This window comes from Malaclemys terrapin, chromosome 1 (genome assembly GCF_027887155.1).
Source record: "Malaclemys terrapin pileata isolate rMalTer1 chromosome 1, rMalTer1.hap1, whole genome shotgun sequence".
Lineage (NCBI taxonomy): Eukaryota > Metazoa > Chordata > Testudines > Emydidae > Malaclemys > Malaclemys terrapin.
The window spans coordinates 319,626,546-319,644,761 of record NC_071505.1 but is presented as its reverse complement, the minus strand read 5'-3'; the positions used below and the strand labels follow the sequence as shown (position 1 = coordinate 319,644,761).

The 18,216-nt window shown below is 39.1% G+C and overlaps 1 protein-coding gene across 1 annotated transcript in view; it reads left to right on the top strand.

Annotated features, from left to right (window-relative positions):
* The window catches only part of DYNC2H1 (dynein cytoplasmic 2 heavy chain 1), a 392,465-nt gene that overhangs the window by 48,388 nt on the left and 325,861 nt on the right, over positions 1-18,216 (top strand). The window contains exons 25-38 of the mRNA XM_054015569.1: positions 43-213; positions 398-780; positions 4,164-4,296; positions 4,386-4,503; positions 4,925-5,037; positions 5,140-5,259; positions 7,533-7,683; positions 10,371-10,573; positions 11,306-11,488; positions 11,718-11,900; positions 14,821-15,044; positions 16,324-16,439; positions 17,430-17,629; positions 17,923-18,187. Of these exons, the coding sequence (XP_053871544.1) occupies positions 43-213; positions 398-780; positions 4,164-4,296; positions 4,386-4,503; positions 4,925-5,037; positions 5,140-5,259; positions 7,533-7,683; positions 10,371-10,573; positions 11,306-11,488; positions 11,718-11,900; positions 14,821-15,044; positions 16,324-16,439; positions 17,430-17,629; positions 17,923-18,187 (2,563 nt within the window). The remainder of the gene's footprint in view (positions 1-42; positions 214-397; positions 781-4,163; positions 4,297-4,385; positions 4,504-4,924; positions 5,038-5,139; positions 5,260-7,532; positions 7,684-10,370; positions 10,574-11,305; positions 11,489-11,717; positions 11,901-14,820; positions 15,045-16,323; positions 16,440-17,429; positions 17,630-17,922; positions 18,188-18,216) is intronic.

The following is an 18,216-nucleotide window of genomic DNA, read 5'->3' as shown; positions in this document are numbered from 1 at the left end:
TGTAAAAAACTTGGTATATTCCAATTTGCATTATTCCCTTAGATGACACTTCCTGTCCTGAAATATGTTAGAGGAGAACATCTGTCTCCAGATCATTGGCTGGACCTCTTTCGTCTTCTTGGTTTCCCTAGAGGCACTAGTCTAGAGAATTTGTTGTTTGGAGATCTACTCAAAGTGTCAGATGTAATTGTAGAAAAAGCAGCAGCACTTAAGGTATGAATTATTTCACAAGTAATGCTATTAATTTTTTATACCAAGTCATATGTTCTATATGTTTTTATTCCTTTTTCGAAACTGAAGTTGTGTATTTTTCTAATAAAGCTGTTTTCCTCTGTTCATTTATATGTTTTCTATTATATAAGTAGTAATTTTTTGTGTGTTTTATATTTTAAAATAGGATTTGAATAGTCGGGCACAAGGTGAAGTCACAATCAGAGAGGCCTTACGTGAACTTGAGCTCTGGGGTGTTGGAGCAGTCTTCACATTAACAGATTATGAAGACAGCCAGAGCAGGACTATCAAACTAATTAAAGACTGGAAAGACATAGTTAACCAGGTTGGAGATAATCGCTGTCTTCTTCAGTCCCTAAAGGACTCTCCATATTACAAAGGCTTTGAGGATAAAGTGTCTATCTGGGAAAAAAAACTTGCTGAACTGGATGAGTACCTGCAGAATTTAAACCAGATTCAAAGGAAGTGGGTGTATTTGGAACCCATTTTTGGTCGTGGAGCTCTACCCAAAGAGCAGGCACGCTTTAATAGAGTTGATGAAGACTTCAGGTCAGGGTTATTAAACACAACTTTATTTTGTATAACGTCCTTCGCACAGCTGTAAGCCAAGATTCAAAATGAATTGATACAAAACAAACAGGATGTACAGGGAGATGAAGGCATGCATAAGGATTTCAGCAAAGGTTGCATTGAGGCAATGATATAGAAAGAATTAGTGTTGCAAAAGAGATGATTGATGAGAAGATTTATTGATATGGGATATGTAGAAAGAGAAGGAAGGTTCTGAGTCAAGTATGATGGCCAGGGTTATGAACAATGCAGGCAAATAGAAGGTCTTATTTGAGAAAGGAAGTAGAGGAGATGTTGAATTTTGAAAAAATATTTCTTGCCAAAGAAAAGCACTTCTCTTTCCAAAATAATTACACTGAAGGAATTTGAGATGAAACAACTTTACTTGATCAAGACATGCAGAGAGGATTACACTGCTCTAGAGCCAAAATGCTTCTGAAATAAATGTAGTGAAACGTTACTAATTCTGGGTCACTGAGAACAAAAATGATGCTTAAAATTGTTGATTGGCTCTAGTTTTCAAGATATGCTATTGGGTCAGTATATATGACCCTTGACTTGGGAATGGCGGAGGATATGTGAGTTATAAAGGGAAGGGATCTCAATTTAAACCAGAAATGACTAAAATACATCTTTGACTGGATCTATGAATAAATCTATGACTGGGTTTGGACAGTACTTGGTTTTTAGGCAAAACAATGAATGATGCAATCTGAAGCTGGTATTGCATCATACATGATATGAATTGCATCATGTTATTCCTAGAAGTCATGGATGATGCAATCATAACGAAGTTTACATCACTCTGCTGAACAAATTACCCTATATCAGCTCTAGAAATCATACAGTGTCGTGCTCTCTTATTTGTTAGTGTTTGATTTTGCAAAGGGATACATTTCTGTTTAGCCAAAGTGAGCAGAGATGCCTCGTACTTGTGTGAACAGTGCAGATAACTTCTGCTATGTTTGTGGTGAAGTGACTTTTGCATCACAAAAGCACAGTATAAACCACTCCGGTTAAGAGAGCCTATTTTGGCTGCAAAATTGGAGATCAGGACAAGAGGTGGGCCCCACACATATGCTGCAACACTTGTGCAACAAATCTTCACCAGTGGTTGACCAGGAAAAGGAAATCTATGCCTTTTGCAGTGCCAATGATTTGGAGAGAGCCAACAGATCATACCAGCAATTGTTACTTCTGCATGGTGCCTCCAGTTGGGAAAGGTGTGTCAAAGAAGAAAAAGTGGACTGTGCGTTATCCAAACATTCCATCAGCTATACGCCCAGTACCCCACGGAGAAGGACTGCCGGTTCCTGATGCACCAGAATCATTCTAACTTGAGTCAGACGAGGAAGAGGATGAAACTTCTGGTCCTGAACCATCAGTGTCACAGGACCCACATTTTCTCCCATCCTCCTCCTCTGAACCACACCTCATAACACAAGGTGAACTGAATGACCTTGTCAGGGATTTGGAACTACCCAAGAGTAAGGCAGAGCTGTTGGGCTCCAGACTACAGCAGTGGAATCTCCTGGCAGGTGATGTTAGGGTTTCCATGTTCCGTGACCGTCAAAAGGATCTTGTCCCAGTCTTCTTCATGGAAGGTGATCTTGTAGCCTGCAACAACATCGATGGCGTGATGGCAGCCCTCAACATCGTTCACGATCCAGATGAGTGGAGACTGTTCATTGATTCATCGAAGACGAGTCTTAGAGCTGTTTTACTGCATAATGGCAATGTTTTGCTATCAATTCCAGTTGGTCATGCAGTCCATATGAAGGAAACCTATGACAACATGAAACAACTTTTGAGGTGCATAAAGTATGACCAACATCAGTGTCAGCTTTGTGGCGATTTGAAGATTGTTGCTCTCTTGCTTGGTCTGCAGACTGGATACACAAAGTATTGCTGTTTTCTCTGCGAATGGGATAGTCGTGCAAGAGATTCCCACTACATCCAGAAAGCTTGGCCACTCCAACAGTCATTGGAGCCTGGGAGGAAATGTGTTCAGCATCCACCACTTGTTGAATCAAGGAAGATTTTGTTACCACCCTTACACATCAAGCTGGGTCTGATGAAGAACTTTGTCAAGGCCATTGACAAAACACAAGCAGCTTTCAAGTACCTCCGTGGAAAATTTCCAAGGTTAAGTGAAGCTAAGATAAAGGAAGGTGTCTTTGTTGGTCCTCAGATTCGTGAACTTCTTCGAGATGATGCATTTGACCATGCACTGCGTGGCAAGGAGAAGACAGCATGGAAAGCCTTCCAGTAAGTGGCAATAAATTTCCTCAGAAACAACAAGGCAGACAACTACAGGTTGTTGGTGGAAAACCTCCTCAAGGCATACAAAAGCCTTGGTTGCAACATGTCACTAAGGATACATGTTTTGCACTCTTGTCTAGATTTTTTTTCCCACCGAACTGTGGAGCAGTGAGCGATGAGCACGGCGAGCGATTTCACCAGGACATTGCAACAATGGAGAAACGCTATCAGGGCAAATGGAGCCCATCAATGCTTGCAGACTATTGCTGGACAGTGACAAGAGATGCTCCATTTAATGAATACAAGAGACAAGCCAAGAAGCGCCAAGTAGACACTGAATAGGACTAAACTATGTACATAATAGTTTTTTGCCTTTTGTTTCATAATACATTTTATTTATATAAGCCTTTTGCTGATTTTTAAAGTGTTACATAAACAGAACAGGTGAAATATTATCATGTAAAGCAACCATAAACACATGAAAAGACCTAGGTTTACAATTTATGATTAAAACTCTACTATCTACACAATATACATAGACATAAAATGTAAAAACTTAACTATCTTAGAAACAGTAGCCAATCAGTTGTTTTAATTGTCATATTTGAATTCAGCACATCAAAATACATAATAAATAGCACATTTTATCTCTGAAGCAGATGACTTCTCAAAAATTGTAGATCAGTGTTATCAGAGAGTAGATTTTAGAGGTGTCCAAAGATACATACAACTGAGTTTCTTTAGATATGGTAGTTGAGTTTAAAAATAGAGCTGAAATGACAGAGATGGAGGCTCTTAGCAGAAAAAATGGTCAAAATTGTAACTTAATGGGACTTCTTGGATAGAGGGGTCTTGATGTAAAGGAAGAGTCATGATCAGAAACAGTATGATAGGTATAATAAGAGGAGAATCATGACAGATCTAGCTAATGTTTAACTGGAAGAAATTTAACATAAATTTTGCAATTTTTATATTCAGATATTGACTGCTGAATATTACTTATCTGTGTCTTGAGTTTTAATCAGATGTTTAAACGAGATATATTTGGACAAAATGCAGTGGTAGATTTACAAACAATTAAGATTATATTTTTTTTAAAGATCCATAATGATAGATATCAAGAGTGACAATAGAATAACATCACTGAATGCTCGGACAGGAATGAGGAATGCCTTGATTACCCTACTTGACCAGCTTCAGAGATGTCAAAAATCCTTGAATGAATTTCTGGAGGTACAACTGCTTATCTTAATATATAATTTTATAAAAAGGCAATACTTCAGTGCTTAAAACAACAATTTTTTTTTTTTTTTTTAAAACAGGAAAAGCGTTCAGCATTCCCTAGATTCTATTTCATTGGAGATGATGATTTATTAGAAATCTTGGGACAGTCCACTAATCCTTCAGTGATTCAGTCTCACCTTAAGAAACTTTTTGCTGGTAAACTAAATTAGTATTTTCATAATACATTAGTCATCATTTGTAAAATGTACTTATTCAGAAGTACAGTCATTTGATGCTGAAGAACCTATTCTAGAAATTGTTTCTTTACTTTCTGTTACCATAACATAGCTTAGAAAAGGAAAATGTTTTTGATATTTCACCATTTATTTGGCAAAAAAAGAAAAAAATATTTCAAAATATCTCTGACTTTTGAGGGACTTTTTATGTTGAGCTACTTAATTATCATAAATATTGTATTACGTATACAAAAAGAATTGATTTAACTTTTTTGACTATTTCCCAAGTAAATGCTCTATCAAGAAACAAATGTTTAAGAATTCTACAGTAAATCATCTAGATTGTATTTAATCACTTGCTGAGCTTAATTAAAGAGATATTGTTATTTTCTGATTAACAGGCATTAATAGCGTCGGCTTTGATGGGGACTTTAAAAACATAATTGCAATGAAATCTTTAGAGGGAGAAGTTGTGCCTTTTAAAAATAAAATTCTTCTCTCAAATGATGTTGAGGTAAGGGAACCAGGTCCAAATGCATTACCAGCAATTGTGGTAAATATGTTTGCTATGTGATTTGTGATTTTTTTTTTCTTCCCTCTATATTTTATTTGCCAGGTTTGGTTAAATCGTTTGGCTTTGGAGATGAAGGACACATTGAAACAATTATTGCTTGACTGTGTTACTGCTGGAAGACGTTCACAAGGTTCAATTGATCCATCACTCTTTCCTTCCCAGGTAGTGAGTGATACAGTCTCATCTTGATTTAGTCTCAGCATTGAAATATAAGTAACTCAATTTCTGAATGATCCTAAGGACAGGTCTGTTTGGGAAATATATACAGACTTCAAAAACCAGTTGATTTGCTGTATGCCTTGATTTTAGGTAGATAGAAATTATTCAGAATGTGCAATGTTATAAGCATCTGTAGACTGGAACTCTTTGCTCACTTGGGAGATTGATTCAGTGCCCATTTAAATAAATGAGAGTCTTTCCACTGATTTAAATTGATGTTGAATCAGGTCCCTGGCTAATCAGTGATGCAGAAACTGTTTCCTGCTATTGATTCAAAACAGCATTATTAGACTAGTTTCTGAAGTTCATGCATAACTTGGGTAGAAAATGCTAGTGAAAGAGAATGTACTATTGACAGGTTGAAGAAAAATATAATATAAATACTAGCTAACACTATTAATTTGAATTTATATTGCTTGAACCAATCCTTACTTAATAAATATTTGCAAATAATATATACAGTTTTTTAAAATGTAAAAATCATAGACACAGTGAGTTATTATCAATATGACCCTAAGAATGTATATTCATTCAGACTAACCTTTTGTAATGATTTAGGCGTGATCCTGCTGACTGATATGTGTGGGCAGATCCTTGTGTCCATGTGAAACCCCGTTGATGTTAATGGAGTCCATGTGCGTGCAGTGAGCTGCCTGTGTGGGCTTTTTAGTTGAAATAAATCTTCCCTTCATGAGTGTATACCACTGCAATCTACTTCCTTCCTTCATCATGCTGAGAATATGGGAGTGCTGTGCACCACAGTCTGACTCTCTCCTTATGTCATCGATGTTTAACTTTTCCTGCTTTACCTGAATCACATGGCCAAAGCAAAGAGTGGAATTTTGATGAGAAGAGAATTCCTATTCTGTTTAACGTATGGAAGTGGAACCCGTAGTTCAGCATGTGTTATGTGTGAATCCATTACAGCTCTTTTTTCTCAAATGCGGCCACTGTAGCCTCATGCAGCCATCAGGGGCTTTTCTTGCGGCCACAGCCTTCTAGACTGTGATGGGGTTGGGGAGGGAAAGTAGCACCCCCCCCCTTTCCTGTTGCTCCTGGATGCACTGCCTTGGTGTTGGTTGCTGGGGCCACCAGCAGGAGTTTGGCCCTGCCTCCCTCTGCAGTCACCTGGGGCACAATGCTGTAGGACCAGGCAGCCAGTGAGTTCCCCACCTTCCCAGGGACAGTGGGGCTCAGGCTCCGGGCTTCAGCCCTGGCGTAGCAGGGCTGCAGACTCAGGCCACAGGGCTTCAGGCTCCAGCCCCCCATTGCCTATCCTACCCACTCACCCTCATCTCCCCTGGCCCCCATTGCCTCCCCTGACTCTCCATCCAGGGCTTAATTTGTTCCCAGGCTTGGCAGGGCTAAGTAAGTCTGCTGTGAAAAGTGATACCTGTATGTTTGCTAATATCACTTTTGACAACAGACTTACTCGCTAGCAATAAAGAAATTACAATGATTTGGACGTGTATATGTACATATTTATTTGGCTTTCCTAAAGCTAATTAAGTATTTTAGGAAAAAGTGTGAGAGAGGCCACCAGCAAGAATTGGTGGCCGCACTCTGAGGCCACCAAAAAATTTGTCTTGAGAACCCCCATGCTTTTAGTCGAGGAAGTGCCTGGTTTAATACCAAGTTTTGGCCAAGATGTTGATTCTCTATTCTTCTGATTATTACTAAGCTCCTCACTCTGAGCATATGTTCAGAGGACATCGAAATTTGGTGTGAATAAGGGGAGAATATTGTACTGGCAGTGAATAGCTCTCTTTCACCTCTGTCATATTTTTCGGGAGTGGAATCGAAGGGAGGGAAGGAAAGAGATAGACACACCGATTTACAAAGTATTAGTGAAATTGGTGAAACAAATCCACATTTCTTCCTATTCATGAACAGTTGTTCTTCAGTACTGTGGAGATATTGGACCTAAGGGAATAGCTATACTAAATTATTTTGCAGCTGTTTGTTACATTTTAGTAAGTTTTTAAATACAATTATATTTGCTCCGGGGGCACCTTTAGAGTAACTGTGTTTGTTTTTTTTTAAAGGGATAGTGGAGTATTGGCATGATAACATTTAATATGCTAAAATTTAATACACTAAATAAAACAATTTATTTAAACAGTAAGCTTTCATGAGAATTTATAAATGAGTTGAAAATCTTTTGTCCCTCATGGTTACCTATTTTTAAAACTTTACTTTACTCTTTCTGTCAATAGATTCTTTCCTTGGCAGAACAAATTCAGTTCACTGAAGATGTTGAAACTGCTATCAAAGAACATAACCTGCATCAGATAGAGTTAGAACTTATGGCTAAACTGGAACATTATACCAGCATAGATACTAGTATGGAAGATCCAGGGAGAGTAGGTATGAAAAATGATCATAAGTGTATAATTCCTTAAAATAAATTTAAAGTGCTAAGCAATCCAATCCTCTGAGCTAGAAATGATATTGAGTGACCTACCAGTAATGGCCAGGTTGGGGATATTTAAAATTTCACAGTGAATGTCCTTTCTTTTCCAAGTTTCAGAGTAACAGCCGTGTTAGTCTGTATCCGCAAAAAGAAGAACAGGAGTACTTGTGGCACCTTAGAGACTAACAAATTTATTAGAGCATAAGCTTTCGTGGACTACAGCCCACTTCTTCGGATGCATATAGAATGGAACATATAATGAGGAGATATATATACACACATACAGAGAGCATAAACAGGTGGGAGTTGTCTTACTAACTCTGAGAGGCCAATTAATTAAGAGAAAAAAAAAAAAAAAAAAAAAAAAACTTTTGAAGTGATAATCAAGCTAGCCGAGTACAGACAGTGTGATAAGAAGTGTGAGAGTACTTACAAGGGGAGATAGTCAACGTTTGTAATGGCTCAGCCATTCCCAGTCCTTATTCAAACCGGAGTTAATTGTGTCTAGTTTGCATATCAATTCTAGCTCTGCAGTCTCTCTTTGGAGTCTGTTTTTGAAGTTTTTCTGTTGTAATATAGCCACCCGCAGGTCTGTCACTGAATGACCAGACAGGTTAAAGTGTTCTCCCACTGGTTTTTGAGTATTTTGATTCCTGATGTCAGATTTGTGTCCATTAATTCTTTTGCGTAGAGACTGTCCGGTTTGGCCAATGTACATGGCAGAGGGGCATTGCTGGCACATGATGGCATAGATCACATTGGTAGATGTGCAGGTGAACGAGCCCCTGATGGTATGGCTGATGTGATTAGGTCCTATGATGATGTCACTTGAATAGATATGTGGACAGAGTTGGCATCGGGGTTTGTTACAAGGATAGGTTCCTGGGTTAGTGGTTTTGTTCAGTGATGTGTGGTTGCTGGTGAGTATTTGCTTTAGGTTGGGGGGTTGTCTGTAAGCGAGGACAGGTCTGTCTCCCAAGATCTGTGAGAGTAAAGGATCATCTTTCAGGATAGGTTGTAGATCTCTGATGATGCGCTGGAGAGGTTTTAGTTGGGGGCTGAAGGTGACAGCTAGTGGTGTTCTGTTATTTTCTTTGTTGGGCCTGTCTTGTAGGAGGTGACTTCTGGGTACTCGTCTGGCTCTGTCAATCTGTTTTTTCACTTCAGCAGGTGGGTATTGTAGTTTTAAGAATGCTTGATAGAGATCTTGTAGGTGCTTGTCTCTATCCGAGGGATTGGAGCAAATGCGGTTATATCTTAGAGCTTGGCTGTAGACAATGGATCGTGTGGTGTGTCCTGGATGGAAGCTGGAGGCATGTAGGTAAGTGTAGCGGTCAGTAGGTTTCCGGTATAGGGTGGTATTGATGTGACCATCGCTTATTAGCACAGTAGTGTCCAGGAAATGGATTAATGGACACAAATCTGACATCAGGAATCAAAATACTCAAAAACCAGTGGGAGAACACTTTAACCTGTCTGGTCATTCAGTGACAGACCTGCGGGTGGCTATATTACAACAGAAAAACTTCAAAAACAGACTCCAAAGAGAGACTGCAGAGCTAGAATTGATATGCAAACTAGACACAATTAACTCCGGTTTGAATAAGGACTGGGAATGGCTGAGCCATTACAAACGTTGACTATCTCCCCTTGTAAGTACTCTCACACTTCTTATCACACTGTCTGTACTCGGCTAGCTTGATTATCACTTCAAAAGTTTTTTTTTTTTTTTTTTTTTTTTTTTTTTTTTTTCTCTTAATTAATTGGCCTCTCAGAGTTAGTAAGACAACTCCCACCTGTTTATGCTCTCTGTATGTGTGTATATATATCTCCTCATTATATGTTCCATTCTATATGCATCCGAAGAAGTGGGCTGTAGTCCACGAAAGCTTATGCTCTAATAAATTTGTTAGTCTCTAAGGTGCCACAAGTACTCCTGTTCTTCTTTCTTTTCCAGATGTTTATTCTATATTTAACATTATTAGGTAGTCTGAATCTGTTTCCTTTTCAATTTTTATCCACTTCCTTTATCTTGATGTTTTTGTTATTTAATATATTTACTAATAATTTGTCACTACAAAATCTGCTTCTATATTGTTGTCTTCATCTACTGATCTCTAACATTATTTTTCATTGGAACTGGCTAGATACTATTGGATAAACATGGTACTATGGCAACACATTCTCTATAAGTGCAGGTGTTTTTTTCCCCCTGGTAATATGATATTTGATTGGATTCTGGAGTTATTTCTTGACTTAAATGTAACATCACAAACCTATAGAACACCAATATGATGTTCAGATTGTAATGTGTACTGTGCATCAATACTTATCCTTGTGCATCTGGTCACTCTGTTGAATTCTAGATTAAAGTTTATTGGCTGTTAAGCTTTTATCTAGTAACTATATCAACCTCTGATTTGTATGTTGATTGCTTTAGTTTTTTTAGCTATTTCAAAAGGAGGGTGGATAGCCATCTGTCTTGGATGGTTTAGACCCAACCAATCCTGCATCTTGGTAGGGGGTTAGACTAGATGACCCCCTTATGATTCTATGATTGTAAACAGCAACATAAACTACTTGAAAGTGGCTAAAGGCAATCTTCTTTGATGTTTTTGTGAATAATTTTATTTATTTACAGAATCTGGAATCCTTGAGCTCAAGCTTAAAGCACTGATTCTTGATATTATTCATAACATCGATGTGGTGAAGCAGCTAAATCAAGCCCAGATTAATAGTGTTGATGACTGGGCTTGGAAGAAACAACTCAGGTTCTATCTGAAAGACCAAAAATGTTACATTCAAATGGTAGATGCTGAGCTCCAGTATACCTATGAATATCAGGTATGGGTTTTTTAAATTCTATTTTTGTTGGCTTTTAAATGTGTGTGATGCTCACCTTTCAGTTCCGGGATGCAGCTTTATCTCCATAATTGCTTCCACATGGCTTCCATTTTGTCAGTTGCCATTTTACGATCCTGTTTTGCAGAAAATATTGAAAAGTGGTGTAGTGGTGTTTCTTCAATCTTGAGATGCTCCTTATCTCCAAATACCCATGATACTGAGTTTATTGCTGAATTGGTGGATTTATACGGCTTTTATATTAAAGTGCAGAGCATAGTATGATTCTTACTTTCTCATTTATGCCAATGCTAGGTAAAATGCCAAATATGGACAAAATGATAACTTGAAAGAAATTTTGAAATGTATTTAAATTGAATAAAATGTTTTATTAACAATATGGAACAAATTATGCTCTTGGGTATATGAAGGCAATGTTTGTTGAAGTCTATGAGGGAGAGAATATAGCAGGTGTTTCCCTTTATTGAGCCTCTATCTGTGGTGCATAAAGGATTGCGTAACACTTCGGGAGTAGTTCTAACAGATTTTATGAATCTGTATGAATCTATACAAAAAATTGTATGGCCCCAAGTGTAGTCCTCAAACTTGGGCAGCTTGTAATCTGGACTTCTGTGCTTCTGTGTTATATTCATTATGTCCAAACTGAGTGAAATGCTAATTTATTGACCTTATTTCTGTGTATTAATACATACAATATATCTTTTGTTTCTACAGGGTAATTCCCCAAAACTTGTTTATACACCATTGACCGATAAGTGCTACTTAACTCTTACTCAGGCTATGAAGATGGGCCTCGGAGGAAATCCTTATGGCCCAGCTGGAACTGGAAAAACAGAATCAGTAAAGGCTTTGGGTGGACTTCTTGGAAGACAAGTTTTAGTTTTTAATTGCGATGAGGTGAAGTAATGTACATATTTATATATTTTAGGCAATGAGTATCTATGCAATATGGATTTAAAGAACAATTTAAAACAAAACTTTTAGTGTAATTTAACAGAGTTTTTCATTTATAATCAAATAGAAATTTTAGAATCTTTGCAATGGCCTCATAGTGGAACTACGAAGAAAATCTTCATTGATTGATTTCATGGTATTTAACATATAAACAATGTTCTTTTATTTTAAGGGCATTGATGTGAAGTCGATGGGGCGTATTTTTGTTGGTTTGGTGAAGTGTGGTGCCTGGGGATGTTTTGATGAGTTCAATAGACTGGAGGAGGCAGTATTGTCTGCAGTGTCCATGCAAATTCAGACAATTCAGCATGCTTTGAAGAAGCATAGACCTGTATGTGAACTGCTTGGCAAGGAGGTATAGAACAGCATTTTGTTGTTGTTGTTGTTGTTGAAAACTGTTCAAATACTGTCACTAATATCAAGTGTCTTCTAAAAACCCAGTAAACCCTTGTATTATTAACAAGTATACGCCTCTACCCCGATCTAACGTGACCCAATATAACACAAATTCGGATATAACGCGGTAAAACAGTGCTCCGGGGGGGCGGGGCTGCGCACTCTGGTGGATCAAAGCAAGTTCGATATAACGCGGTTTCACCTATAACGCGGTAAGATTTTTTGGCTCCCGAGGACAGCGTTATATCGAGGTAGAGGTGTACCATTTTTAGGTCCAATATATAAATCCCACATACATAAGGAAGATCTTTGCCCAACATTTCTGATATTTTATAGCGAGACAAGGAGGGTAATATCTTTTATTGTACCAACTTCTATTGGTGAGTGAGACAAGCTTTTGAGTTACACAGAGCTCTTCCTGGGAAAGGTACTTAGAGTGTCACAGCTAAATACAAGGTTGAACAGATAGATTAGCAGAAGTAGTTAACACATATTCTAAGGCAGGGTTTCTCAATCTGTGTGTCTGGACCCAAAATTGGGTCGCTAGAATGTTTCAAAGGGTTGCGTGGCAGCTTCTGTGGCTCCTGTCTGACAGGGCTGGGTGGGCTCCCCATCCTGCTCCAAGCACTGCAATAATCTCGGGGGTCCCAGCACCACTCAGGTTTGGCCCAGCCGCCATGAGGATGGAAGTCTGGGTAGGCCAAATTTGTGTGAATGACATTGCAATCGCATGAGCTGGGTCACAACTCCACTCACACAACTTTGGTCCAGTCAAGGGACGGGACCAAACCTGAGCAGTGCTGCAACCCCAGAGAGCCAAGGTCAGTCAGCTCCATAGCACAGGAGCTGCAGGAACTGCCACTGTGGGCTGAGTGTGGGCAGGATCCAACCGAAATCACCCAAGGCAGGGCCATAACCAGAGTGGGGCAGTCACCCAGGGTGCAAAGCCATGGGGGTGGCTCAGGTAAGCCCTGTGAGGCAGGGCTTGGTGAGGCCAGCCCAGCATGGCAGCGCTCAAAGAGGGAGTGCCACCTCCACCCTCTGACTCATCTTAATGGGCTACCCAGCCTGTTTGGGTTGGGAAGCACACCCAAGAAACCTGGCTGGGGGGCATGTGACCCCATGTGATTCTCCCTCTTCCCCCACGTTCCGCCTCTGGTAGGGGGTGCAAATATGCTTGCTTGCCCCGGGAACTAAAATGCCTAGTTATGTCTGTGTCCCAGGGTCTCCATTTATTGGGTCATGACAGGCCATAAGCATTTACAAATGGGTCCTGAGTCCAAAAAGGTTGAGAACCACTGTTCTAAAGGATCATTAAAGGTGAAGTGCCTGTTAACATCCCCGTAATCATAGGATAAATTATTGTAAAAAGCCATGAATCCAGTGTCTTTATTACGACCATGATTTTTAGCGTCTATCAAAGTTATGAATTTAAGCTCCCAGGCTTGTCTTTTTAAATTAAATTAATGGAGATATCCTATCTCCTAGAACTGGAAGGGACCTTGAAAGGTTATCGAATCCAGCCCCCTGCCTTCACTAGCAGGACCAAGTACTGATTTTGCCCCAGATCCCTAAGTGGCCCCCTCAAGGATTGAACTCACAACCCTGGGTTTAACAGGCCAATGCTCAAACCACTGAGCTATCCCTCCCCCCAACACTTTTGAAAGTGTTGTGCAGGTTTCTTTTGAGAATGAGGATGGACAGGTCAGCTATAGAGTGAATGCTTTATGAAGTCGGGGTTGTAGTTGTTTATACACCATACACAAACAAACAACTACAACCCAGACTCGATGGGAACCCCATCCTGAAAGAAATCTTTCCTGAATCCCCTCTTCTGGCCTTCAAACAACCTCCCAGCCTCTCCAACCTCATCAGAAGCAAGCTTCTCATAGACCAGGACACACCAACTCAAACCAGACCCTGCCAGAACAACAGATGCAAAACCTGCAGACATATCTCCACTTCTACAATGATCAACAGCCCCCACAGCACACTTTTCAAGATCCCTGGGTACACATGCCTCATCCAGTGCACTAAATGCCCCAATAACAACTCTGGGTGGAAACAGACAATCACTACGCTCTCAAATGAACTCACATAGGAAAATGATAAAAAGACAAAATACCATATCACTTGTGGGGAAGCACTTTGCTAGACACTAAAAATCATGGTTTTAATAAAGACACTGGATTCATGGCTTATTACAACAGTTTGTAACCCGCTAACCCTCCTTTTTGTCCTATGACTACAGGGATGTTAATTGGCCATTTCACCTTGAATGACCCCTTAGCACATCATCTAACTACTTATGTCAAACTATCTGTTTGATCATATATTTAGCTGTGACACTCTGAGGGCTTGTCTACACTACCTGTCGGATCGGCAGGCAGCGATCGATCCAGCGGGGGTCGATTTATCGCGTCTAGTATAGATGCGATAAATCGACCCTTGAGCGCTCTCCCGTCGACTCCGGTTTTCCACCAGAACGAGAAGCGTAAACGTAGTCGACGGGAGAGCATCAGCTGTCGACTTTCCACAGTGAAGTTATGGCAGTAAGTAGATCCAAGTATGTCGACTTCAGCTACGCTATTCATGTAGCTGAAGAGCGACCCTATGTGGTAGTGTAGACAAGCCATGAGTAACTTTCCTAGACCTGAGGAAGAGCTCTTGACAGTTTGTCTCTCTCAACCAACAGAAGTTGGTCCAATAAAAGATATAACCTCACCCACCTTATCTCTACTATTCTGGGACTGACAAAGCTACACCACCACAGCATACAGTGGTATTTTATAGTGTGCTAATTACATGAGTTATCTCATACCTAAGGACATAAAGATGAAAATATTAACTTTATGACAATATATTTATTTTAATGCCAGGTTGAAATGGATCATAATTCTGGAATTTTCATCACTATGAATCCTGCTGGAAAAGGTTATGGAGGAAGACAAAAACTGCCCGATAACCTCAAACAGCTTTTTAGGCCAGTTGCTATGACTCATCCAGATAATGAACTCATTGCGGAAGTTATTCTGTATTCAGAAGGTTTTAAAGAGGCTAAAACCCTTGGCAGAAAGTTGGTGGCTATTTTTAATCTAGCCAGGTAAGCACATTTTGTTCCATTAATCATGTTTCTGTCAATATATATCTTTTGTCTTTTGCGATCTATAGTACTTCCCCCTCATGTTATGTCACTTTACCTTCCTTCCATTTCAGTCCATTCAATATCAAACCTCGACAAGATTGATATAGAAATCTTTTAAACATTATTCCTGTATGTTTTCTGTGATCTTTATGAAATGGACACTCCAGAAATCACCCTCATAAAGCTATATACCATAAACAACATAGAGCTGCTGTCTCATGGCTGTAGTCTCCTTAAGCTGTTTTACATTGAACAAGAATATCTTATATTTGAATGCTGCCAAACACAGTTCTCCAAAATTAGTAATATGTAAATCTGTCAGAATAAAACACAGGTTGAATTTTATTGAGATGCACTGCTTTGTATTTAAGTAAAAATGTAAGAATACAGGAACTGCAGTTATAATCCCATGATGGGAAAATATTGCTTTCTTAAGACCCTGACTATTTCCTTCCTTTATGTTGGCATCTTGAATATAAATGTAATTTTCTCTTTAATAGGTAAGAAAAGTATTAAAATAAATATTTTCAAGTTCATATATGATACTTTTTATTAATTTCTCTCTGCCACATAGACTTTTATTTTCTTTTTTCTTCTTCTGCTTCCCATTTGTTTGTCTGAATGGGAGCACATAGTTATTTTCCTGAGTGTGGAGCGCCTCCATAAAAATTTTTTTTTTTTGTGGAGATATCCCATCTCCTAGAACTGGAAGGGACCTTGAAAGGTCATCGAGTCCAGCCCCCTGCCTTCACTACAGGACCAAGTACTGATTTTGCCCCAGATCCCCAAGTGGCCCCCTCAAGGATTGAACTCACAACCCTGGGTTTAGCAGGCCAATGCTCAAACCACTGAGCTATCCCTCCCCCCTGAGCTATCCCTCCCCCCGATTTTTTCGGGGAGTAGCTGACATCCAAGTAACCACAATGGCACTTTTTCATTTGTGTGCCTCTTGGAAAAACCAAGGGAGGGAACTATTAGAGGTCCTATTTTAAAAAAAAATATTATTATTATCTAGCTTTTGAAGAAACTGCCTTTCTGAAAGTTTGGAAACATGCAACTTCATGTGTATCTATATCTGAAGTTCAAGAAAAATGGTATTGCACGTGGCCAGTATATTATTTTCTAATGGCTCTGATTTTCAGAAAAATGTATAATGTCAATTCCTCAATGATCAACTACAAGTACTGGAGTTGCAACTGTTACAGCCTATTACAATATTAATATTTTAAAAACATAGGGAGCTTTTGACACCCCAGCAACACTATGACTGGGGCTTAAGAGCACTGAAGACTGCTCTGAGAGGATGTGGCAATCTCCTTCGTCACCTGAAGAAAAATGGAATGAAGGAAAAAAGTAAGATTGACTATGCCAAGGGTTGTTTCGCTTTTGATCAATCAAGATGTTATATTGAAATAAATATCTACAGCCTTCTTGTTCATTCAAGTACCAAGTTATATGTCCTGGAACTGTAGGAAGCCAAACTATTCAAAAGAAGGATAAGCCTCTGTGAAAGCCCTTCTGAATCAAAGCCTTCCCAAATAAAAATAAATAACTAAATAACCCACAGAAACTCAGTGCACATAATTTGTGGAGTTGGCAAGTTGAAGAGAGAGCTCTTGCATATGAAGTCTCAATTTCTCTTGGGCTACCATATCTGATTCTGACTGAGTACTGCTAACTAGAGCACCGATACTGGGTGGTATTTTATGGGATGGGAATGTTGTGTATTATTAAAAAGTGTGTTTGAGTGGGTGGTGATTTTCTCTCTATGTTTGTGGGAGATTTGGGGGCAGAGGTTTAGGGTGGGTGAGGAGTTTAAATGTTTGGGACATGAATATTGCTTCTTTGATGCTTTAAGAAATGACAGATCTGCTCTGACTGTTCCTGGGGTTATTAGAGACAACCCTTGTTTTCCCATTAGATATAAAAAGCAAATAGCTAATAAACAACTCTTAATCGACTTCAGGAATTCATCTGTCAGTTGAAAACACACCGACAACATATTTTAGGGTATATCCCCTTCAAAGTTCCTTCTTAGCTCACTACTATCTAGTCAGGATAGACACACCCTGCATATTAGGACATCTAGAAATTCCCATAGTATATAATCAGTCTGGCATGAATTATCATTTTCAAGAACCCAATTATATACAAAAGTTGTGATGGGTGCACTTAGAGTCTGTCCCTTTGTAACCAAAGACTCAGAAGTTCTATATGCTACTAATGCTAATTTCCCACCTAAAATCATAATCCCTTGTGATTCCAAAAAACAATTCCCATTATGACCTCAGGTGGTGATATCTCAACTGTGGAAATAAATGTAAACTGAACTTTCTTTTGCAGTTAATGAAAGCCATATTGTGGTCCAAGCTTTGCGCCTCAATACCATGTCAAAGCTTACATTTGCAGACTGTGCACGGTTTGATGCATTGGTTAAAGATGTGTTCCCTGGCATTGGTTTTAAGGATGTAGAATATGCTGAATTAACCACTTCTTTACAACAAGTCTTTGAGGAAGCCAATTTGGAAATTATAAACACCCAGGTAAATATGAAATATAAGCATAGACCAAGTTTAGATGTTCTGAATTAAGAGCCTCAGTGAGGCTTGAGTTGCTAATCTATTAATTTTTATTTAGTTACCTTCAACCTTTTAATGGTTATAATGTGAGCCCTTGATTTGCTTGAATACAAACATTTTTTTACTCTTTGCTTCTGCACCTACAAGTCCTAAAACAAATTTAAATTAAGGGAAACAGGAATGTGTGAACTTAGGGTTAGAGAACAAGTTTGATTTAATGCTTAACCTCCTATAACCACTATTTCTTTTTTATGCAGATCAAGAAAGCTTTGGAATTGTATGAACAGCTACGTCAGAGAATGGGTGTGGTTATTGTAGGTCCAAGTGGTGCAGGTAAATCAACACTTTGGCAGATGTTAAGGACAGCGCTTGGTAAAACTGGCAAAGTGGTGAAACAGTATACTATGAATCCCAAAGCTATGCCTCGACATCAGTTACTAGGTCACATTGACATGGATACCAGGGAGTGGTCTGATGGTGTGCTTACAAGCAGTGCTCGACAAGTGGTACGAGAACCGCAAGGTATGTCTATCAAGAAGTCTGTGTTGTGC